The sequence below is a fragment of the Gopherus evgoodei genome, chromosome 10 (genome assembly GCF_007399415.2).
Source record: "Gopherus evgoodei ecotype Sinaloan lineage chromosome 10, rGopEvg1_v1.p, whole genome shotgun sequence".
NCBI classification, from domain to species: Eukaryota; Metazoa; Chordata; order Testudines; family Testudinidae; genus Gopherus; species Gopherus evgoodei.
This window is the reverse complement of record NC_044331.1, coordinates 6,739,037-6,761,678: the sequence shown is the minus strand read 5'-3', so window position 1 is coordinate 6,761,678 and position 22,642 is coordinate 6,739,037. Positions and strand designations below refer to the sequence as shown.

Here is a 22,642-nt window from a genome sequence, read left to right as displayed (position 1 = left end):
TGGTCAAGCTTTACTAACGCAAATAGTTTCAGAAAGCAAATTTTAGCCACAAATATTTGTAACTAATGCATTTCTAATTGCACACCCAGTTGCAGTATCCAAACTCTTAAGAGTTGTGTTGGTTAGTTACAGGAGTCATTTAATAACTCGTTTGCGACTACTCAGATAGCCAGACTAGGACTTTATTAAAACCCACTTTGTATACGTACACTGCACCTAATTTTTAACATCTGCATCATGTAATTATCAACAGTCCTTCATTTGGCTATAAACTAAGATTTCTAAACAGAATGAAACAAATGTATCAGTGTTTGAGTTCAGCAAACTGCATGCACTATACTGATCAGAGTAGCCCAATTCCCCCTGCTGAAAGTTACTCCACAATCATCTGTCAGCAAATAAGGACCATGTAACTTCAAGCCTGTTCCTGTTTCAGTTGAAAAAAAAAATCAAGAGGCTATTTCCTTTTCCTTTCAACAGGACTTGAAGTGGGCCTTCGTTACCTATGAATTTGACCAGATGTTCCAGGGAGATTGCAGATTTCTTCATGGGGGTGGGGGGAAAGCTTGCTCAGCCAAAGAATTAAAACTTCGATACTTCTAAAGCACAGAACAGGTGAGAGTGAAAGCAAAAGCAAGCTCGAGTAAACCATTGGAGAGATTGCTGTTCCAGGCAGTACGAGGTCAGGTGCTGCTCTGAATCCCCATTGGAGGATGGCTCTCTTGCAAAAAGAACATTTCATAAATCAGTGGAACAAGACAAGTGGAAGGTGAGTTTACAGTGACAGCATTTGGCTAAACACCTGATTAATTGCTATTGCAGTTTCTACTGCAGCACTGATAGGAAAACACGATCCTTATGTTAAACTGTGGTATGGAATCGGTTGGGCTGAGAACTCAGTCTGGTTATTCAATAGCAGTTTTGTAGTCAGCTGTAAACACAGAGCATAAATCTTTGCAGCTGCCCAGTTCTGAATGGCTAAACATGTAACAAGGCCATAAATACTCTCACAAAAAAGGTACTTTTTTTTTTTTGGCTGTAACAGCCTACAATATAGCAGCACTTGGTGAAGCCACCTTCTCCTTGAGCTGTAGTAATTAAAAACAAACGAACAAAAAACCCAAAAATCTAAACAGCTCAGTTTTAAAGCAGCAGCTAATATATTAGCAGGCGCTACAGGCTGCAGGATTCTAAGAGCTGGGTGTCACTGTTACAATTCTTGTTAGCTATATTGCAGTAGCATCTGTGGGCCACAATCAGGGATCAGGGCCCTATTATGCTATAGGTTGTACAAACAGGGAACAAAGTGATGATTACAATGAGAAGTGTAACACACTTTTTTACAGGGTGACACATAAGCACTCATTAATTAACCCCTTAATTCCTAAAATCTACCACAGTGGAAGGTTTTTTGTTTTTTTTTTTAAAATGTGGGTAAAAGAATTCTGGAATGAAGAGGTAAATAAAACAGAGTGTCTATATTCGGAGACGACGCTCCTCCTGCCCCCTCAATCCATTTTTGTGGCATTCTTTAAGGGGGCAGAGGAACTCATAGAAAATGTTTAAAACTGTAGGTGCAGCACTACTTCAGGAGCAGGGCTCTCTTCCCTACAGAGCTGTAAAGCAGAAACGTGGGGAAGGTTAATTGGCTCATGTGTCCTAGTGTCTCCTCCACCCCCCAAAGCCTGAGACTGGTGCAAGTAGACCTCCCCTGACTATCCAGAGCACTGAAAGATTCTGCACAGTCGTTTCCCAGGTTTTCAAGTATTTAAAGGAGTTCTGAAGAGGGCCTATATTTGCTCCTCTCTCTCTGATCCCCAGCCAGCGATCATATTGACATGTTGGGGAGGGTTCCAAGCTTAGTTAATGCATTTCCTTGCCCCCCCCCCCCCACAGATATACACTGTTACTGTGCAGAGGCCACGAAAAAAGTTAGCCCCCAAGAACAGGCAGCCCACAAATGCTACAGTGGGTTCTGTGGGGCAGTGCATTTTTTGGTGGCTCAGGCTCCAAAATGCTGAAGGTGGGGAAGCCTTTCTGAAGGAAGGGAATGTTCTCCTCTTGCTGCACAGCTAATTACACATTTCACTCTTTAGCCTTAATAAGAAACTACCAAAATCCTCAGACATCAAGGGAAGACCCCAGAGACCTTGAACTATTTTGGCTAAGCTCAAGCATAGCGTCAGTGCAAAAGCAGAGGCGTCCCCTCAAGTCATCCACTTGCAAAGTGCAACATGTCTTTTCCCATTGCTACCTTCTATGCCCTTCTATGCCCTGCAAGATCTGTTGCCAAATTCAAATCCCTGACATGCAGATGCTCAGTGTACTAGGCACGCAAGTTACAATCACTGGCTATCACGCCTGCAGATCAGATTCGGCAGGATGCAGTCATACACTTATGCATGCAAGACTAGAATCAGGCTCCAGCAAGTCTCTCTGTTGTGTTCAATTCCCATATTGGGCCAGATCTTGAGCTGATGTAAATCAACAGTGGAACTGCGCCAGTTGACAACAGCTGTGGATCTGGCCCATTGTGTTTAACATGACTAACGATGCACCTTACCCTGTGCTGCAGCACCAACTGGTGGCTACCAGGGCTGTTAACTGCACAGAATCTATTGGCACAGGACAGCTGAATTTATTCCCTTTTTGTCCCAACAGAAAACACTTTGTAGTTAATCCAAGCACATGCCAATCCTCCTATTTACATTGATTTACCTAGTCACAGATGAAGATAAGAAAATCACTAGAATTTAATACACTCACACACTTAACATCACTGCCACTCTCCAGGGTGGAATCGGAGTGTGGGGACTTAATTATACTCTTCAATAAACACCACTAAATCAAGAAAAGAGACAGTTAAAAATAGAAAAACATTTAGTTCAATTTATTTAGCAGCATCTTTATTGCAACAAAAAGGATTTGTAATAAAACGCGGCAAAAAACTAAAGTTTCCACTTGACATGATGAAAAGCCATGTAGCTAGAAATGGAGGGAAACCCACTGGGTGTGAGACATGCAATTTTGTTAATACAAGTCAACGTTTAAACAGCAGGCACTTTATGTTCTCGGTTAAACACCTGAACTTCTACTGTGCAGAACATCAAAATAAAAACCACAGAAAGACCTGTCCTTTCAGAAGGGCAGCCCAAAGCACCCCAGCGGATACAGTACTTGTATTGACAGGGGTCTGGTAACTCAAGTAAACAGGCAATCTGGCTGATTTTCCCTCACCTTGTCATTGCCTTCTCAATATTCAGTGTCATGCTAGCAGCAAAACATACTGCTCTCCACATGGAACACAGAGCTCAGCAAGAAACACAATCAATTATTTTACTCTGACAGGTTGTCTCAGGACCCTATTTTGTCAGTTAATGTCACAGCTGGATTCTTTGCTAGATGCAACACACCACACATATACAGTTCTAAAGAGTTAAACCTCCAACGCGTCAAGCCCATCCGGAAAGTCTTTGCTAACACTATCCCCAAATGCCTCTATTAGCAGGGAATACATTTTCCATTTTAGTATAATTAAGGTAATTTATTTTCAAAGCTTCACATGCTGATCAGAATTAATTGTTTCATTAATATTGGACAGTAAACAGAGTTTATAAAAATGAAGTCATTTTAGGCAATGAGTAATACATACTTATATATATATATATATACACACACATATATATATGAATACAAATGATATATTTGGAAATGTGGAAAAAATGCAGATTACTTGCCCCAATCTAAAATGTTCCTTGCCTTCCCCCCTATTCTTTATTAAAAGGAAGATTTCCTTAAGTAACGGAAAGCACTTCAAAACATTACACCATAGAATCTGTCCCCACTGAAGCCAACCAAACACTATTCCAAACAATGAAAACAGACATAAGAGATATATATATTGGCATCCCTATTCAACACCACTAGTCCCTCAGTCATCAAAACCCAGCCTTTAATAAATACTCTATTGTTTTTCAGCAAAAGTTAAATGTGTAATTTTACTAGTCACAGGACTGGGTGGTAAGATACAAAGATACCTGCAGCCATAGAAAAGAGATTTACATTCAACACTTAGGACCCACTCTTGCTATCATACATCACTAGGTGTAGTGGTTATTGCTGGGAGTAACCCCGCTGAACTCAAAAGGTATGTCTACACAGGGATAAAAAACTGTGGGCTCATTTGGCTCAGGCTTGCAGTGCTAAAAATCTCTGTGCAGACGTTTGGGTTCAGGCTGGAGCTCAAGCTCTGGGACTCTTGACATCTACACAGACATTTTTCAGCCACGGAGCCCAAGCCCCATAAGCCTGAGTCAGCTGACCTGGGCCATCCAGGCGTTTTCTTATCCCCATGTAGACATCCCCTCAGACATTCCCAGCTAGAGATTTATTTCGTGGGGCAAGGTGGTGATCTCTCCTCCATGGAATATTCTGTTCTCATACTTCCTGTCTAGGGAGTTCACAAGCCCTGCTTAACATTTAAAGTAACATTACAACTTGGCCATTTTGAAAGTAAGTCCACAAAACAAAAACAATTTAAAATAAATCCAAATGTAAAATATTATGGGCAACTCAACTCCTCTTGGGTGAAAATGCCATCTCCTCAGTCCAGAGATTTTGGACTTGGCTTTAGGCAATTCCAAGCATCCAAAATGCTGCAGTAACGCTGCCATCATACACAGTACTCCAGACTGACACTGCAGTAACACTGCCATCGTATACAGTACTCCGGACTGATACTGAACTGTAGCATAGGAAGACTGGCTTACAGTTGGCAACAGGTGCAGAACTGCAGATCTTAGCTGTGGCTTGTCCCACCAAAACCAAGCACGATATAGTATTCTTATCTAGTAAGCAGCGTCTCCAGTTTTGATGGACTCACACTTAGTATTACACAAGGCAGTGCTCATTCCCTGTGTACTTGATTGTGCCCCTTTAAACAAACAGGAATTCGGTCATTACCGTCAATGGGAGCTGGATCAGACCCTATGGGATATACCTTTCATTACCGTTACATGTGGCAAGCATCCTTTGCACAGAAATCTTAAATACTGATAGTAAATCCTTCCAGCATTTTCACAATGAAAGAAAACATGGAGTTTTAAAGTGCCTGATAGCTGTAAAGGAAATTATTTTTGTAGAAAAGGAAAACATAATTTATGTTGCAAAACAGAGGACATACTTGGTACTTTAATAGTTTTCTGATATATATTAAAATAAAGAGAGACTGCATTATTAAAAAGTTACATGTAAGCAATGTTATGTTCAGTGCTAAACCAAAATCTAGATCTGATTACCAGAATCGCATTTAATTCCACCTTTGCTGTAAGCACTGTTCCATAGAGCCCATTCTGTACAAAAGAATTGATTTTTACTTCAGAATCATACACATTTATATTCAAGAGAGAATCTCTGGAGGAGGAACAAAAATACACCCCCAAATGCAAGTTAATTTAACATTGAACAAAATATAAACAATCTTGGAAAATGTGATACCATCCATGTGTTATTTTATACATATACGTATATATGGACCGATGCAGGGGACGTCTACACAGCAACAAAAGAACCTGCAGTGCGAGTCCCAGACTCTAAAGCCTGAATGTCTGCACTGCTATTGTTAGCGTGCAGTGCAAGCCTGAGCCAGTTCACCTGGGCTGTTAAGACTTGCTACCCTGGGTTTTCTTTTGCTGCGCAGACATACCCATAGATATATGCATATACACACCTCAGCATAAATACGTAAAGAACCAAGTGGGATACCATAGTAACAAATTTGTAGTTTTTATACTAACTGGCGCACTGTTATTCTTCAAGCTTATCAATGTACCAGCTTGTCTGTAAATACTAACTACAGCACATGCCATAGGATGGCTGAAAATGCCGGCTTTTTCTGAAGGGAATTCACTTCAGTTACAATAATTAGCTATTGTTGGTACAGAGAAAACTGTGTAGGTATTGGGCCCCTTACATTCCCCCAGTTGCCCAAAATAAAAACCTATAAACCTATTTTCCATATGCTATTGGTGTAAATTACAGGACTTGAAATATCATCAGTCCAATTCAGAATAATTGTGTGTGATCTGGGGAAAAAAAAATGGTATATGCTTACAGGAAGAGTGTTTGCTTTGACTACCTTTAGCATAAGCCAATGGACCTGATTCTGCTGTCTCTTACACAGCTCCTATATCCAGGTGATTCCATTGATTCCAGTGGAGTTATTCCCAGTTAATACCAGTGTCACGAACACCAAGATCAGGGCCTATTGTTTTAAATGTTAGAGTTCTAGGATCCGCTGATCATTCATACACCTACAAAAGTTATTAAAGCACATTGCTACAATATGTGGGGTATTTCAAGTAGGAACACAAGCCACAGAGCATCCAGATTTCAAAAGATAAAAAGAGAATCTTGCTCTGCTTTTCTCTCTGTAGCATCAAAATAGAAGGGAAAACGTTCTTGGTTTTTTAAAAGAAAGTACCTAAAAATGATGGGACGCTAACACAAACCCCAGGCACAGTTTTCTGGTTTAAAAGTAATAATTTGACTATGGAGTTCTATTTTAAGCAACATTTTGAAAGTTAAAAGTATTTTCAAGCACTTCACATTTTTCAGCCAAGTCCATATCACAGTTAAAACCACACTAGCAAAGAAAATTGTGCTTTAATGTGATTTTACATTGCAGGGTGCTAGGTTCTAGCAGCACTACCTTAAGCAACACGGACAAGGGTTTCTCTCGGAGGACAGCATACGACCATGCTACATCGCAGTGCTAGAGACGACTCAAGGGTGATGGAGTCTGTGTATGTGTGTATATATACATGGTAGTAGGGTGACAAAGACAATAAACACTCTCAATACTGATCTGAGAATAATGCTAGAATAATGACAACAAAAAAATTAATAAAACACCATTTGCATTGCTTCAATGTAGTGTTGATAGGCCCCCATCTTACCAACTCCCCAGTGGAGACTTGCACTTAGGTGTTGGAATTTTAAAATCTTAGTGGGGGAATATTTATACACCCACCTGCTGAGATAGGAAAGTATTTTGAAAACAGCTCCAAAATACACATTGGGAGATAAGTCCATGGGAATAGGCAGTATTTTTAAAATATGAGAAATATACCAAGTTTCAGCTGTTTGGCTTAAAACTAGTTTGCGTCTCAGCATACAAGGCTAACTTTTCTGCCCATGTTATTGTAAAATACATTTTTCACCTCTCTGTGTGAAATCAGGTACAAGCTGTTTATCACGCTACAAAAGAAAAAAAGCAGCAAGATTTGCACTACACAGAGATGAGCTCACTGAAAAAACTGGCCTGATCTTAGTTAAAACCAAATTATAATCTTCTTCAGGAGGCAGCTAAAAAAGTTTTTCTTTTTAAAAATAATTATCCCCAACGTCTGGTTATATTATGTGTCTAATATGCAGCTAATTCCTAATGAGCCAGACATCCCTTGCACAAAGCATAAACTATTACACATTACATTTTTAAATGCTATCCAAGTTGTAACCAGACAGATTTTTGCCATGAGTGAGCGAATCATCCAATATTACCTTGCTGTAAGAAACTGAGAAACACACTGTAAAAAAAATACACCAGTTAGACTCATACAGCTCAGTGTTTTCAGATGCTGAAGATATGGTGTGGTGGAAATGTGTTACTGAATTTCCAGCTTCTTCCAAAAGAATTTGCATGGCACTGCTGCATGCCACAGACATTTGATTTTATTCCCATTTTAAAAATTATTAGGCCATTGTACTCTAGTTTCCTTGTATGGCACCTAGTTTACTTAAAAAAAAAGTGTCTGTGTGTGCGTGTGTGTGCAGATGTGGCAGGCACCAAAATGCAACATTCTGTTCTATTTTCTCTAAAGATCAATTTCCTCATTTGGTTAAGCAGCCAGTGTATCAGAGTTCCACAGAGGTCACAATTACATTGCCTTCAGGGCAGCAATGTGAGAGCCAAGATTCTCTTGCAGATAATGCAGCAGATGGAGTTCATAATGTTCTCCAGACTCGGGGACCCTTATGCTGTGTCTTTCTTGAGGGTAAATCTAAAACAGAAAATAAAGAGTCATGAACACACACAACCGGCTAACAGCAGCTCAGAAACCAGTTACCTGACACAGGTTAATGATGTGCAAGGACCTGTGAGAGAGTTTAGAGAAGCATGTTTGATATGGAGTAGGGGTTCTCGGCCCTTTCCACATCCTGACTTCCATGTTACAATGGGAGGGTGGGGAGAGGGGGAGGAGAGAGAGATTCAGCACCCCTCTCCCAAGTAGCAATAAAAAAAGGGAGGGTGGAGGCAACCCGGGATCTAGAGAACCCCATTTGCAGGGAAACCATTAGTAGTTACAGTAAAATGCTGGATCAATGTGTAACTTGAACATTTTTTGTTGCAATAAAAAATACCAAATAAAAAACTGTCCTCATCTCTTTGATGGAAGGGTGAAGGGGGGAGAGGGAAGAGCTACAACTAGGTCAATGCTGGTGATGTGTCTGGCCTGCCACCCCCAAGAGCAGGGCAGCAGGCTGGACGGTCAAGCAGCATGGTTAGGGAACGTCTATGTTTTCTTCTTGGCGCAGGGACTGAAACCTCAAAATCTCAGCACTCAAAGGAGAAATTTCCCTTTTACAATATTCTTATTTATCTGTAGAACAGAACTTGTTGGGAAAAAACCTACAACTACTTCCTTCCTCTTCCAAATCCACAGCGAGTGTAAACACAAAAGAGTCCAAATGACTAAACTAAATGTTAACACACTTCATTGCCCATCCTGATATTAATTTTGAGCTGGATGTGGAAAAAACATTCAGTTTTTAGAGTAGGCTCTTAATCCCCCAATCTCATCATTAGATGTTTATGATCCACAACAGATCAAATACACTCCATGCACACAGCCTGGGTTTCCTCAGCCCTACTACAAACCCAAGCAGAGCTGTATCATTTTCATATCCAGGTTCTCACAGTTTAGAAACCACTTACCTGTAAATCATACGGTTTTCCAGCCCTCACTAAAAAACTCAGCAATATACTTGTGTGTGCAAAGTGAACATTCTCGTCCAAAAAGCCATGCAGCAGCAACAGACGGTGTGGTCTGAGGAAGGCAGGAGAAAAATGTTTAGGTGCTTCCTGGAATTTTCCAGTCATTTTGCAAACTGTGCGAGTCCCTTACAAAAACTATTAATCACACAAACACTCCTTTTGGTTTAAGCATTGCAAAACAAATGGCCCAATCCTGCAGACTGCTCTCAGGCAGCAATACCACTGGCTTCCAATGCCAGGTTTTCCTTCCCTGGGAGTTTTTTGCATATACAAATCAGGACTGGGCCTTATATTTGCGTACCTACTTTAACCTCCCCACAAACATTTTTGAGAGGGGATACTAAAATTGGTTTATATGCACTCAAATCGCCACTGGACACTAATTCTTTAGCAGGACATAGCAACATCTTTGCATTCTAAACACATACATACAGATATGCCCTTACCGCTAGGATAAAGCATTTTTATCAAATACATCTTTTTGCTTGGTTCAATGCCGCTCAGACTGAGGAGCTCATTACATAATTGAAGTTATGTCTGCCATTTCTTTATGCATAAGACATATTCTTTAATTACTGCCAGTATAAAAGGGATTACTTGGAAGGGCTGTAATTATGCAAATATTCATTCAAGTTTATTAAGTGGTGTTTTAATACTGGCATTTATGGTTTCAGTCTTTAATTGCCAAGAACTAGGAGATAAAAATGTGGGTGTAGGTTTGAATGTCACTGGCAGGGGGCGGGGGAGAGAGGGCACTGAACTTACTCTGAAGGAAACTTCTCCGCTTGCATGGCCACTGATCCTAGATAATATCCCTGCTCGTTGTGATCAGGGTGTCCCATGTAACGCTCTGTGTAGCCCGTGTCATAGAATATCCACAGTGTGACTGGTGCTCCGGCAATGGCAACCTGGAAGTTCCAACATAAAAAAGGGATACAGGCAGCACAGCTACTGACAACGTCCAGCTGTGATCACCCATAGGGGGCACATAACACCCACGGATATGTATGTGCACTCTGAAAAGAAACCACTGCAGTGACAAAGCCTGCTCTGAAAGGCATTGGCAATAAGGTAACCAATCAAAAATAAAAAGCAATGGTCATTTAATGACCCAACACAAAGCAACAAAGCACCTTTTCCAACCTAAGTGACCTGCAAAAGGCACGGGGTAAAGGAGGAGCGTCTCTCATCCTCCCTCTCACACACACAGGGCCAGGGACTCCGCTTGTATAACTCACCATGGCTCCACTGAAATCCATGGCTCTACAACCAGTTACACCGGCACAGGCTCTGGCACCAACAGCCTCTCTTTGGCTTGGTCTACACATACAAAGTTTTACCACCTCATAGCTACCTCGGTTGCGGGAAGAGGAGACTGATCTTTCATTGACATTTTCACTGAGTTTATATCAGCTCCCCAAACCAGCATATGCTGTACCAGGATAAGCACTTTTAAACGTATATAATCGCATCCGCATTAGCTATACTGGAATGACCACACCAGCGTAACCATCCCAGGTTAGAAAAGGACTTGCATTAGAAATTCAAACCCTGTTCGTCCTTGAAGGCCTTTTGGATGAACAAGGAACTACACTGAAGAAGTGAAACCTGAGGGAGAGGGGAAGCGGTTGTCATTGAGACCAGTGAAAGGCCTGGTTTTTGTCTGCAATACCTCCATCCACCAAATGCCTGACAGATACCTGGAAGAAAACGCTCTCCAGGATTTGACAACCCCAGTCTCTTCAGTTAAGGGCTGAGATAGCTACCACGCCACATGTCAGTATGCTCCTGGGAAGACCGCCAACAAAACCAGGAAAGAGACTTGACATTGAAAATATTTTTTAAGGTAAAATAAATATTTTAAAGGTCTTTCAGGCCTGCTTTACACATTGCAAGGAAGCAAGAAGAGCCACAAAGAACAAAATGCATACTGTTAGTTTGACACAAAAATCAACAATTATAATTGTATTTTGCACTTCTTTAGCACCTTTCATCTAAGAACCTCTAATGCAGAGGTGGGCAAACTATGGCCCGTAGGCCACATCCGGTCCACAGGACCATCCTGCCCGACCCCCGAGCTCCTGGCCCAGGAGGCTAGCCCCCGGCCCCTCCCCTGCTGTCCTCCCTTCCCCGCAGCCTCAGCTTGCTTTGCCACCGGCACAATGCTCTGGGAGCTCCCGGGGCAGCGCAGCTGCAGAGCCCGGCCTGACCCGGTGCTCTGTGCTGCATAGTGGGGGTGGCATGGCCTGGCTCCAGCTGGGCGGCATGGCTGTAGTGCTGCCAGCCACTGGTGCTCCAGGTAGCGCAGTAAGGGGGCAAGGAGGGTTGGATAGAGGGCAGGGGAGTTCGAGGTGGTGGTCAGGGGACAGGGGTGTGGATAGGGGTCGGCGCAGTCGGGGGGGGAGACACGGGGGTTGAATGGGGGCAGGGATCCTGGAGGGCCAGTCAGGAAGGAGGGGGAAGTTGGATGGGGCAGTGGGGGGTGGGGGCGCAGTCAGGGGACAGGGAGAAGGGGTGGTTGGATGGGGCCGGGCTCCCAGGGCAACTGTCAGGAATGAGAGGAGGGGTTGGATGTGGTGGCGGGAGTCAGGGGACAGGGAGTGGGGTGTGTGGATGGGGCAGCGGTCCCAGGGGAGCCATCAGGGAATGAGATGTGGAGGAGGTGGAGGAGGCAAGAGTCCCGGAGGCGGAGGCCAGGCCACAACCCTCCCTCCCCAAATCGGCCCTCCATATAATTTACAAAACCCAATGCAGCCCTCGGGTCGAAAAGTTTGCCCGCCCCTGCTCTAATGCCTTGTCTAGACACAGAAGCATCACTTTAACAATACCAGTATAAAGTGTATAACATCCTTAGTGTGGACACAGTTATACCAGTATAAAGGTGCTTTACACTAGCATAGCTAATCCTGTATTGGAAGGGGAATAATTAGCTATACCAGTATAACTGAGTCCACACTAGGAGATGCATTGGTATAACTATAACTGTTAAAAAAAATTCTCATGCTGCAACCAACAGTTATATAGAGACAAAATCTCTGAGCAAACAAAGCCTAACTGCTTTGCAATCGCTAACTGACATTCACAATATGCTATGGTATGGGAACATACCATTCCCGTATTACAGACGGTAAAACAAAATGACTTATTCAAGGTCACACACAGTCATATCTGTTTACTGTAATATATCCTGAAACTCAGATTAAAAATATATGGTACCTTGAATTTGAAAGCAATAATTTTGTAACAGTGAATACTGTCTACATTCAAAAAAATATCTAAGTACAAAAGTTTGAATTGAAATATTTTCAGGTCCACACCAGGTAGAAATGTACTTTGGAAATGGAAATTTACTCTGTGGTAACTTTGTTATGTCCAATGCCCTTCCACTGTTTGTATCCTGGGGTGAAATAAAAACCAGACTATTTTGCACACGCATAGCACTCACTGTTTACAGTTCAAAAGTCTTTGTATCTACAAACACATAGAGATATAATCTGATTAAGAAACATCCTTCCTGTGCCACAGAGATAAGCCTCATGATACATTAACGTACCCTGAAGAGGTCTGACCTCTGCATTAACGCCATCAGAGACAGGTATCCTCCATAGGACCAGCCATGAATGCCAACTCGGTCTAAATCAACGAAGTCATACTGGGATGCTAAATACTGCAGACCTTCCACTTGGTCGTCAATTTCTATTTGACCCTGTTGGACAAAGATTTTTTTTTTTTTTGGTTAGTTCTTGACAAAAGGATTCTCAGAGTTTCCAAACAATCAGCTTTGCACATTATGATAATGATTTCTATTGCAATACCACCTAGGAGCCTCATTCCAGGATTGGACCCCCATTGGGCATGGTACAAACATGGAACCAAAGGACTGCCCCTTCCCCAGAGGACATGTAGGTAAGTACATGTAAGGGCACCTTCCTTCCACCCCACTCAGCTTCCTCATGGGAAACGTTCGTAAGTGTGGTGTTCTGGTCTGTGCTGTTCTTGTTTGGGGGAAGGGACTTTCTTAACCTCAGAAACAAATTCCTCTACAACATCTAGGGCCAGATTCTGGCTGTGTGCATCAAACTGACACAACTGCCCCCCTCAAAACACGTGCACATCATCCCTGCAAAGCAACACAAAGATGGCACTTCCTTTCCCTCCAGAGCTCGGGGCTGAGCAGGTTTCCTCTACAAACAGGACCCTAGGAATCGCCAGGCCCTATAGTGGAGCGATCCATCATCTGTCTGAAGGTATCCCACCTTTGCCAATGGGAGCGGGTTCAGAAAGACCACAATGGAAAGTTAGGGACTAACTCACCCATGTCAGAGGTTGGCTTATACCCTGAAGCAGATGCGGTTATATGCCTTATACTTTACTTTATATCCTCTCTCGCTATCAGTTTTCCTCCCCAGTTCCATACCGGTTAGATGTGTCCACCCCCTCACAAGCCCAGGGAGTGGAACACTCTCCAGTTTTGTGTAAGAAGCACTGGAATCACTGCCAGAGCACTAAGGAAAGCTAGCACGTCAGCCTTCTTCTGTAGGATGACACACCAAGACTCGCCCCCCCCCCCAGCTCCCCATCTGAAAGCCAAGGAGCAGGCTGCATTGCTCAGAACCATGCTGGGACACTGGCATACATCCCACCACTTACCATTTTGTATTTAAAGGCACCTTCAAACTTAAGCCCTCGGTGGCAGGATCCCCTGTTGTCAATTACAACAACTACATAACCCAGCGAGGCCAGTGTGTTTAAGCGAAAATACTTGACTCCTTTAAACCGATTGTTCACCAGCTGCACCTGGAAAGACACAACTGGAAATATTAACAGAGCGACACCAGATAGACCACTGGAAATAAGTACAAGGGGCTACAAGCTACCAGATTGACTGCTCATCTCTTAATCCGATTCAGGATTTTTTGGTACCGTCCCCAGTGTCTCAGCTCAAGTCATGCACAGACAGAATTTACCCCCTCATTGTGAGGGCTGCGACAAATCCAGGCCCCTTGTCTTCGCACTTCTCTTTATGCACATGTGTAGAGGTATCAAGTTCTCCTTTGCAGGGGTAGAAGCCAAGTAGTTCTCCCCAACATTTTCCCCTTGAGAGGCACAGATCAGGTTCAGTGCTGCACGGCAGCCTTCCGAAATTCTACTCATCCCCCTCATCTGAGGAGAGTTTTTCCCTGCTCCCAGGTATATGAAATATTGGGTTTTCCAGGACCCAGGTGAATCATTTTGTGCCTGGGATGGTAAATCCTCACGGTGATTTTGCAGGGCTGTGGTCCCCCATTAGATTTATCCCTCCAGCCTTACTGCCTTGAAGATGCTGTGCATTTCTCCTCCACCAGTAAAACTGAGTTACAGAAAATGCTTTAAGTCTGTTTCGTGGTCAGTCAGGGTCAACCCCCGCCACAATCCCATCTCAGGAACAGTAAGTACAAGAGACAAAAATTAGCAGGTATTTCTATTAGGCTCTGTTACACTGCACTCACCTGAGGCCCTCCGTATATGAAGAGGACAGTGGGGTATTTCTTCCCAGGTTGTAGGTGGTGAGGTTTGTACATCATGCCATACAGTGTAAAGCCTGAGGAACTCTCAAAGGAGAAGATTTCCGGGGGAATATAGTCGGGAAGAGGACCTACAGGCAGGCAAGAAGAAATGGGCCCATTTTAACAAGGACCTGATGGACAGTGGGAGCTCACAGCCCTGTCTACACTATAGCTGATGCCAGCGTGAGGCAGGATTGTTGTGTCTTATGGCCAGAAGGGACCATTGTGATCATCTCATCTGACCTCCTGTATAGCACTGGCCATAGGACTTCCCTGGATTAGATCTTTTTTGAACTACAACACATCTTTTAGAGAAACATTTAATCTTGATTTAAAAGCTGTCAGTTATGAAGACTTCACCACAACCCTTGATAAGTTGTTCCGGTGGTTAATTACCCTCAGTGTTAAAGATTTGTCCCTTATTTCTAATATGAATTTGTCTAGCGTCAATTCCCTGCCATTTGATCATGTACACCTTTGTCCGCCTGATTGAAGAGTCCACCATCAAAGTTTTGTTCCTCATGTACATACATGTTTCTGGCATAGTTCTAATGCAGTTTCTTCCAGATCCCCCATCTCCCAAGAACTGTTAAAAAGTCACTGAGAGGAAGCTGGCATTAAGGGGGTTAATTTTGTCTACAGCACACTTAGCACTGGAGTGTCTGCACCACGTAGGTCCAGCACAGATCCAAACCCTCCCAGAGTTCAGGGATGTTTGGATCTGTGGGTTTTCATTAGGCCCATTACTGGCTAGTAAGGGTCTCATTCACAAAAAAGCTCTGAGTCAGGGATCCCATGCGAGATGCATTCTAGGAAGGTTTCAACCCCAGCAGGGCCAGAGGTGAACTCTTCCACCCTTTGGGGAGGTCTACGCTGCACTCTCAGAATGTGCTCGCCACTTGCGCTAGCTAGCTCTGGCCCCAGAACAGAGAAGCTGCAGCTGGACAAGACTCCCTTAATCGAGCTGATTTGTCTGCAGGGGAGAGTGGGGCACTATTGGAATCACCTGCTTCTAAAATACATTTAAGAGAAAACTTCTTGTGTTACCAAAAAAAGAAAATAAAAGAAAAAGTATGCAATCAGCCCATGTTCTCTCTGACGAGTCATTTTAATCCAGATCCCTAAGGCACAGTGTAGATGTTGTTCTGCCCTGGGTAGTTTCCTACAGTTACCTTGGCTAAGGAACTCTGGGTGAGGCATGTCGGAGGCATGATCTGTGCTTCTGAGTCAGAACTGAGACTCCCCCTCCTGCACGCAGGCAGCTGGTAGAGAAGCAGCAGCTTGATGAAAGAAATCATCTTCTGACCAAAGTACAGCACATGGAGCCAAACTCAGCTCTGTCGCATCAGTGCATGTTACGAATCACTTCATTAGTCCCTCAGCCTGGCTCCGGATGTACAGCAGATTTTAACTCATCGCCTAAATGCCACTTGGCCGTGAACGTTGTTAACCAGCCCAGGAGCTAACTCTGCACATCATTATCTGCAACAAGCTCCAAAATAAAAAGCAGCCTTTGGCCACCACAAAGGTACAAACTGGTGGGGACACCCCCTTCAAATCTAAGAGTTTTTCAAGTGCATGTCTTATTAGCCCTGTACCTTTCAAATGGATTAGAACATCACTTACAAAAAGACCACTGTTTTGTTGATAAGGCCCAGCGATACATTCAAACTTATAACAGACTCAAAAACTGTGGCCAGCTACCCCTTCCAGACATCAGCACAAAACCAAAGCCTGATCCAGCAATCCTTACTCGTCACATATTCCCACACGAGTAAGAGCAGCACAATCCAGCTCATGAAGAGGAACACAGAGTACTGACACTACAATAAATATGTAGCTAGAAGTCTTGATGGGAATCTTTGAGGCAGAACTGTAAAGGAGAGCTAAAGTTATTACCTGCCGAATCTAGAATGGTGGCCCAGAATTCCTTCGTTCTGTGAGCAACATCATCTTCAGAACCAGTCAGCCTGTACAGTGACACACAGTGCGGGTTCTTCTGGTTACTGAATTTACTGATGAACATGTCACAGTCCTACACAGAGAGGACAATATTTTCTTGAACACCACAGTGAAGAAACACGAGCCCAAAGCTCCTTACTTTTGCACTTAGAGCTCTCTAAAGAAGCTCGGCTCAAATAAAAAATGGGAGTTCCAGCTCTTGTGAGAGAGGAGATAGTCTTAGGGGCTGTAGTTTTACTCAGTTACAGGCAGCATGGTAGCCACAAGGGTGTTAATATTCCAAAGGTTCTGCCAGACACTGAAAAATGCACCTGCAAACTTAGCGGTGGCATTAGTCCAGGTCTGCAAGTTGGCACTGATTCATGCCATTCGCCAGTTTGGACACTGAGAGGTCAGGTTTCTGTAGGTGCTAATATATGCCCATCCCCGCACCCACAGTTTTATAACAGATTTAAAAAAGCTGAAGCCAACTTCCATAGATTTGAACACAGCTAGCAAAAGGCGTGCCAAAAACCAGCAGGCCCAGCCCTTCCCTAAAGGAGAGTCCCACAGAATACAGATACCTGACTAACGGAGCAGGCGTGAGAGTAACTACGGTCCGTCAGCCGCTTCACCTCTCCGGGATTCTCGTAGCTAACGACGTACAGGTGATGCTCTAAAGGGGAATCCTTTGTGCCTTCAAAATACACCAGTTTCTTTGCTTCATCCACGCGGATCTGCCAAAAGAACCCAAACACAACCTCAGTTTGTACCAGCTAAATCACTAAGCTATCCACACAATGATGCCCAGGACTCTGCCCCCACCTCCCCAGGTGGTTACAGTTAATTTAGAGCCCAGCAATGGACAGAGCTAGTTCAAATGAGCCCTTCCAATACACACAACTTTGCATATGTCAACACTAAATTTCATTTGCTACCTGGTCTCCCAGGTCTGTCAGGTCCCTCTGACTTTCCATGTTTTCTCTGGTCTTGATTATCCTAAATAATTCTGTGTCACCTGTAAATTTCCCCAATTCACTGTTCACTCCCTTTCCCAGATTATTAATAAATATATGTTACAAACAGCAGCCCCAGCATGAAACCACGGGGGCACCTGTCTTTAAACCTTTTGCCATGGTACAAATTGACCATTTTTTCCTATTCTTTGACTATGTAACAGGAAACAGCTTCTGAACCCTGACAGTTCATATCACCCTATGACTACTTGGCTTCCTTAATAATCTCTTAGAAGGGCCTCTATCAAAGGCCTTTTGAAGGTCCAAACAATGCATTCTCTCAGATCCACTATTTTATTGACTCTCAAAGAATTCTAGTAATTCAGAGGAGAATTGTTTTCTTTTACAGAAGCCAAGCAGGTTAAACCACTAATCATGCTAATCCAGGTGTACTGTAACTATTTCAACCAATTTCCCTGGTGCTCAAGTAAAGCTGATTGACCTACAATACCCATGATCACCCATATATCTTTTTCAAAAACAGGCACGACATTTGCTACCCCCCAACCTAGGGTAAGTCTACATCTACAATTTTGCAGCGTTGGTTGTTACAACTGTATTAGTACAGCTGTATAGGGCCAGCGCTGCAGAGTGGCCACACTTACAGCAACCAGCGCTGCAAGTGGTGTTAGATGTGGCCACACTGCAGCGCTGTGGGGTGGCTTCAAGGGGGGTTCGGGGAACGCGAGAGCAAACCGGGGAAGGATACCAGCTTCCCCGCGGTTTGCTCTCGCGTTCCCCGAACCCCCCTGCAAACCGCAGGGAAGGAGACCTGCTTGCTCGGGGATTCGGGGAACGCGAGAGCAAACTGGGGAAGGAGACCAGCTTCCCCGCGGTTTGCTCTCGCGTTCCCCGAACCCCCCTGCAAACCGCAGGGAAGGAGACCTGCTTGCTCGGGGGTTCGGGGAAAGCGAGAGCAAACCGCAGGGAAGGAGACCTGCTTGCACTGGGGTTCGGGGAACGCGAGAGCAAACAAGGGAAGGAGACCAGCTTCCCCGCGGTTTGCTCTCGCGTTCCCCGAACCACCCTGCAAACCGCAGGGAAGGAGACCTGCTTGCACGGAGGTTCGGGGAACGCGAGAGCAAACCAGGGAAGGAGACCAGCTTCGCCGCGGTTTGCTCTCGTGTTCCCGAACCCCCCTGCAAACCGAAGGGAAGGAGACCTGCTTGCTCGGGGGTTCGGGGAACGCGAGAGCAAACCGCAGGGAAGGAGACCTGCTTGCACTGGGGTTCGGGGAACGCGAGAGCAAACAGGGGAAGGAGACCAGCTTCCCCGCGGCTTGCTCTCGCATTCCCCGAACCCCCCTGCAAACCGCAGGGAAGGAGACCTGCTTGCTCGGGGAACGCGAGAGCAAACCGGGGAAGGAGACCTGCTTGATTACCAGAGAGGCTTCCTCAGGTATGCTGGGATACCTGCTTATTCCACAGAGGTCAAGAAAAGCGCTGGTAAGTGTCTACATTGGATTACCAGCGCTGGATCCTCTACACCTGAGACAAAACGGGAGCATGGCCAGCGCTGCAAACAGGGAGCTGCAGCGCTGGTGATGCCCTGCAGATGTGTAAACCTCCTAAGTTGCAGCGCTGTAACCCCCTCACCAGCGCTGCAACTTTGTGATGTAGACAAGCCCCTAGAGTACAGCTATTGATTTTAATGAGTGGTTGTATATTTTCTCTTAGGGGACCAGCTACTAATTGCAGCAAAAACGGTCTCCAAACAGAAATTGTTGCGTTACCAAGATTGCCATCCCTTACATAAACTGCAAGTGTTTCAGCTCTACTCAACTCATTTCAGTGTTCTCACTCTCATGGTTTATTTTTTTTAGATAACAGAGAAACGTGGTCAGAGTTGAGTAACCACAGACATCGCTCACTCGAGTTCTTTAACATTTAAAAAAAGAAGCAATTGTAATGTAGTGTGCATTTTATCCCAGCAGGAGGAATTCAACACAAAACCTCAAAAGTGGACCTGGAGACATGAATATTGGGCCTGCATAAAAAGGAGAAAGAAGAGGCGAAAGCTGAAAAAAGAGCAGTGCTGCCCAGGTGTGTGTTAATCCCTTTGAAAAATAAAAAGAGTCCTCCGATACAGGACAGCAGCTGGATGCTGGGGCTTCAGCCCTTCCATCCTACTGCTCATGAGATGCCTGGAAATTTTCCTTCCATCTCCTTGCAGTGCTATTTCTCTCCCCCTCCCACCTCCCTGCAGGTCCATACTTCATTATGAACTCTTTACTAGACAGTGGCAAACTCCTGAGAAACAAAGAGCACAAAGCAAAGGAAATCATCAGCTAAAGATGCCTCTCTGTGCTGCTCATCTCCATTATCGAACCAGAGACTCAGGGCTGGAATGGTGAGTTAAATAATGAGGTAAGAGGACAAGCAGCACCTTTGCCAACATTAAAAGCAAAGCAGCACTGGCTACTTCTTGTAAAAGAGAACTGGATAAATTCATGGAGGTTAAGTCCATTAATAGCTATTAGCCAGGATGGGTAAGGAATGGTGTCCCTAGTCTCTGTTTGTCAGAGGGTGGTGATGGATGGCAGGAGAGAGATCACTTGATCATTACCTGGTAGGTTCACTCCCTCTGGGGCACCTGGCATTGGCCACTGTCGGTAGACAAGATACTGGGCTAGATGGAACTTTGGTCTGACCCAGTATGGCCCATTCTTATGTTCTGCTCACCAGCTGAAACAATCACCCCCACTTTTGTACTTAAAGCTGTGGCTTGACTGGAGACCCAGTTCCTCTATTAATTCATCAGGGTACTATTTTCCCTAGGCAGACTGTCCACACAAGGCCTACCCTCCACCCTCAGCCTTCCATTGGGCTTTAGTGGCCCAAAAAGTGGTGCCTAGTCCTGAAAGGTGGACAGATGTGGAGCACAACCCTCATGCTGGCTCTTTGCACAGGGGTGAGTTTAACCCAGAATGAATACAGCTTGGGCAGGTTTCTCGATATTGCCCCAAACCTGACCTCAAGAGCCACCCCATGCGTGAGAGAAGGGTGACTCAGTTTCCAGATTCCCTACAATCTTTTGCATCTCTGCTGCATCATATATGTGGATTTCCATGTTAATTTTCTGATGTGAGAGGTCTGATTATGGGGTGAAATTAATGAGCTTGTGAATAGCACTTTTTATTCAGCAAACAGCAAGGTCACAGCATGAGCCTGGCCAGCTGAAAGACCTCAAGCCATTCCAGGCAGCTTTTCCTTTTCTCAGCCTCTCAGCAATCTTGCCCTTCGCAGAAACTACAATATGGGCACATCTCTCATCTCACAAAAGGAGGGATGCATGGCCAAGACACCAAGAGCAGAGCAGCATGAGGAGTGTCCAGCCCGCACTTTCTCCCCAGCCTCCAGAACCAAGTGTGTAACCTTCAGCACGAGAGAAGTCACTCCCCTAAGAAGAGAGTCCCCAGACTGTTCCCAGAGCCATTTCCCATTTAGTGAGATGCTCTGGCAGGCACAAAGCCAAGATCAAATTCACAGATTTTAAGGCCAGAAGGGATCATCACGATCACATAGCCCTGCATAACCCCAGACAAACTGAGGTGTCCTCCATACAGCTCTACCGTTCTATCTACATCCTCACCACGACGTGCCCTGGCTGTTCCTTAGACCTGACTGGCTTCCTCTCTAGTCAGAAGAGGGTAGCTGTATAGTCTGGCAAGATAACCAGGAGTGACTTTAGGACCCAACTAATTTTGTTTGTTATCTAACCCAGAGTTTAACCCAGGCTATCTCATAGGCCTGATGACATATCTTACAGATACAGATCTTCATTCACGTAAAATAAAGGGACGTACATTGGAACCATGTCTACCAAGCACTTCCCATTCTCCACTGGTAATTGCTAATTCCTCTTTGATGGGACACTTGAAGTCACCTATAAAAAGGACACACACAATTAGAGATTTTATACTTTTCATCACAACAAAGCCTTACAAACAGAATTTCACCTTTCAGCCTTTGCCTGCTTTAACCTAGTCACAAACAGGGGTTGGGAAAGAATCACACTCCTGCCACTCTTGAGTGCAGCATTACATAGCTGGCTGGAGCGTTTCAGGAACAGATCGCTGACAAAAGGAAAAAATATCAAAGAAGTCTTAATTCAACAGTTTCTCCCTATCTCGTTCTGCAACCTTTGATGTTTCCCTTTCCCAATACACTTGCACAAAAAGGCAGGTTTTGCGCTGAAATATGCAAAACCTGATCTATGGAATTGGTATGGGTAAGGTGTTAAAAATGAAGGATTCTGCTGGAAAAAATAGCACCATTTTTGATCAGGTCGGCTCACTTTAATTAAAAAATAAGTTCTATTTTGAGTGAAGCTGCAAAGTTGAAGGATTTTGCAAAAATCAAATGGAAGAGTAAAACTCTGAAACGTCAAGGTTTTCTAATTTCCCCAAGAACATTACCCACAGTTTTATGTTAAACGGAAATCTTGTCTTCCTCAGAAACATCAGCTCTTTACCACTGTCAGAGGTAGGAAGTCAGGCTAGACAGACCAATAGACAGAATGTACATGTTTAGTACTAGAAAGAACAGTACTAGGTTTTTAACCACAATAGGAATAATGAGTTTTATTTCAAAAGGGGATTTTGCCATCTGAAAAAATCAACTGCCTGACACTGGGACGCTATTAGTAAAATTAAATGCATCTTTCGTTAGTATGCAGGGCTGAGCATGCTGTCCTCAGATAGCAAATAGATCAATAGTATCCTAATTGCCTCCAGGCAGATTGCAGTATTGGAACTTAAATGAAAAAATACACCGTGTAGCAAGATGTGCAAGGGTTCTGTACATAACTGTATTGTACACCTGACTGGGGCCAAAGTTTGACCTAACCTTGCAAGTAACTTTATCTTATTTAAACTGAGTGTTCCTGTGTTTCCATTTGCAGCAGCTGCCAGTATTCTTCTTCTGTTAATTTCTCTGACATAAGAACATAAGAATGGCCACACTGGGTCAGACCAATGGCCCATCTAGCCCAGGATCCTATCTACTGACAGCAGCCAATGCCAGGCGCCCCAGAGGGAATGAGAAGAGCAGGCAATTATTGAGTGATCCATCTCCTGTTGTCCA

General features: G+C 44.2%; 1 protein-coding gene across 8 annotated transcripts in view; it reads right to left on the bottom strand.

Moving 5' to 3' along the window:
• Positions 1 to 2,869: 2,869 nt before the first annotated feature.
• DPP8 (dipeptidyl peptidase 8) overlaps positions 2,870 to 22,642 on the bottom strand; it is a 48,599-nt gene continuing 28,826 nt past the window's right edge. For 4 of the 8 annotated variants that reach the window (XM_030577526.1, XM_030577527.1, XM_030577523.1 and 1 more), the window contains 9 exons: positions 21,364 to 21,443; positions 17,127 to 17,279; positions 16,501 to 16,636; positions 14,545 to 14,690; positions 13,706 to 13,852; positions 12,609 to 12,761; positions 9,821 to 9,963; positions 8,996 to 9,107; positions 2,870 to 8,060 (listed from right to left, as the gene is read on the bottom strand). In XM_030577526.1, coding sequence (XP_030433386.1) covers positions 7,938 to 8,060; positions 8,996 to 9,107; positions 9,821 to 9,963; positions 12,609 to 12,761; positions 13,706 to 13,852; positions 14,545 to 14,690; positions 16,501 to 16,636; positions 17,127 to 17,279; positions 21,364 to 21,443 — 1,193 coding nt within the window. In that variant the 3' untranslated portion in view covers positions 2,870 to 7,937. Of the gene's footprint in view, positions 8,061 to 8,995; positions 9,108 to 9,820; positions 9,964 to 12,608; positions 12,762 to 13,705; positions 13,853 to 14,544; positions 14,691 to 15,773; positions 15,864 to 16,500; positions 16,637 to 17,126; positions 17,280 to 21,363; positions 21,444 to 22,642 lie in introns of those variants that run through there. The other 4 variants (XM_030577525.1, XR_004002307.1, XR_004002308.1 and 1 more) reach the window with 4 other exon arrangements.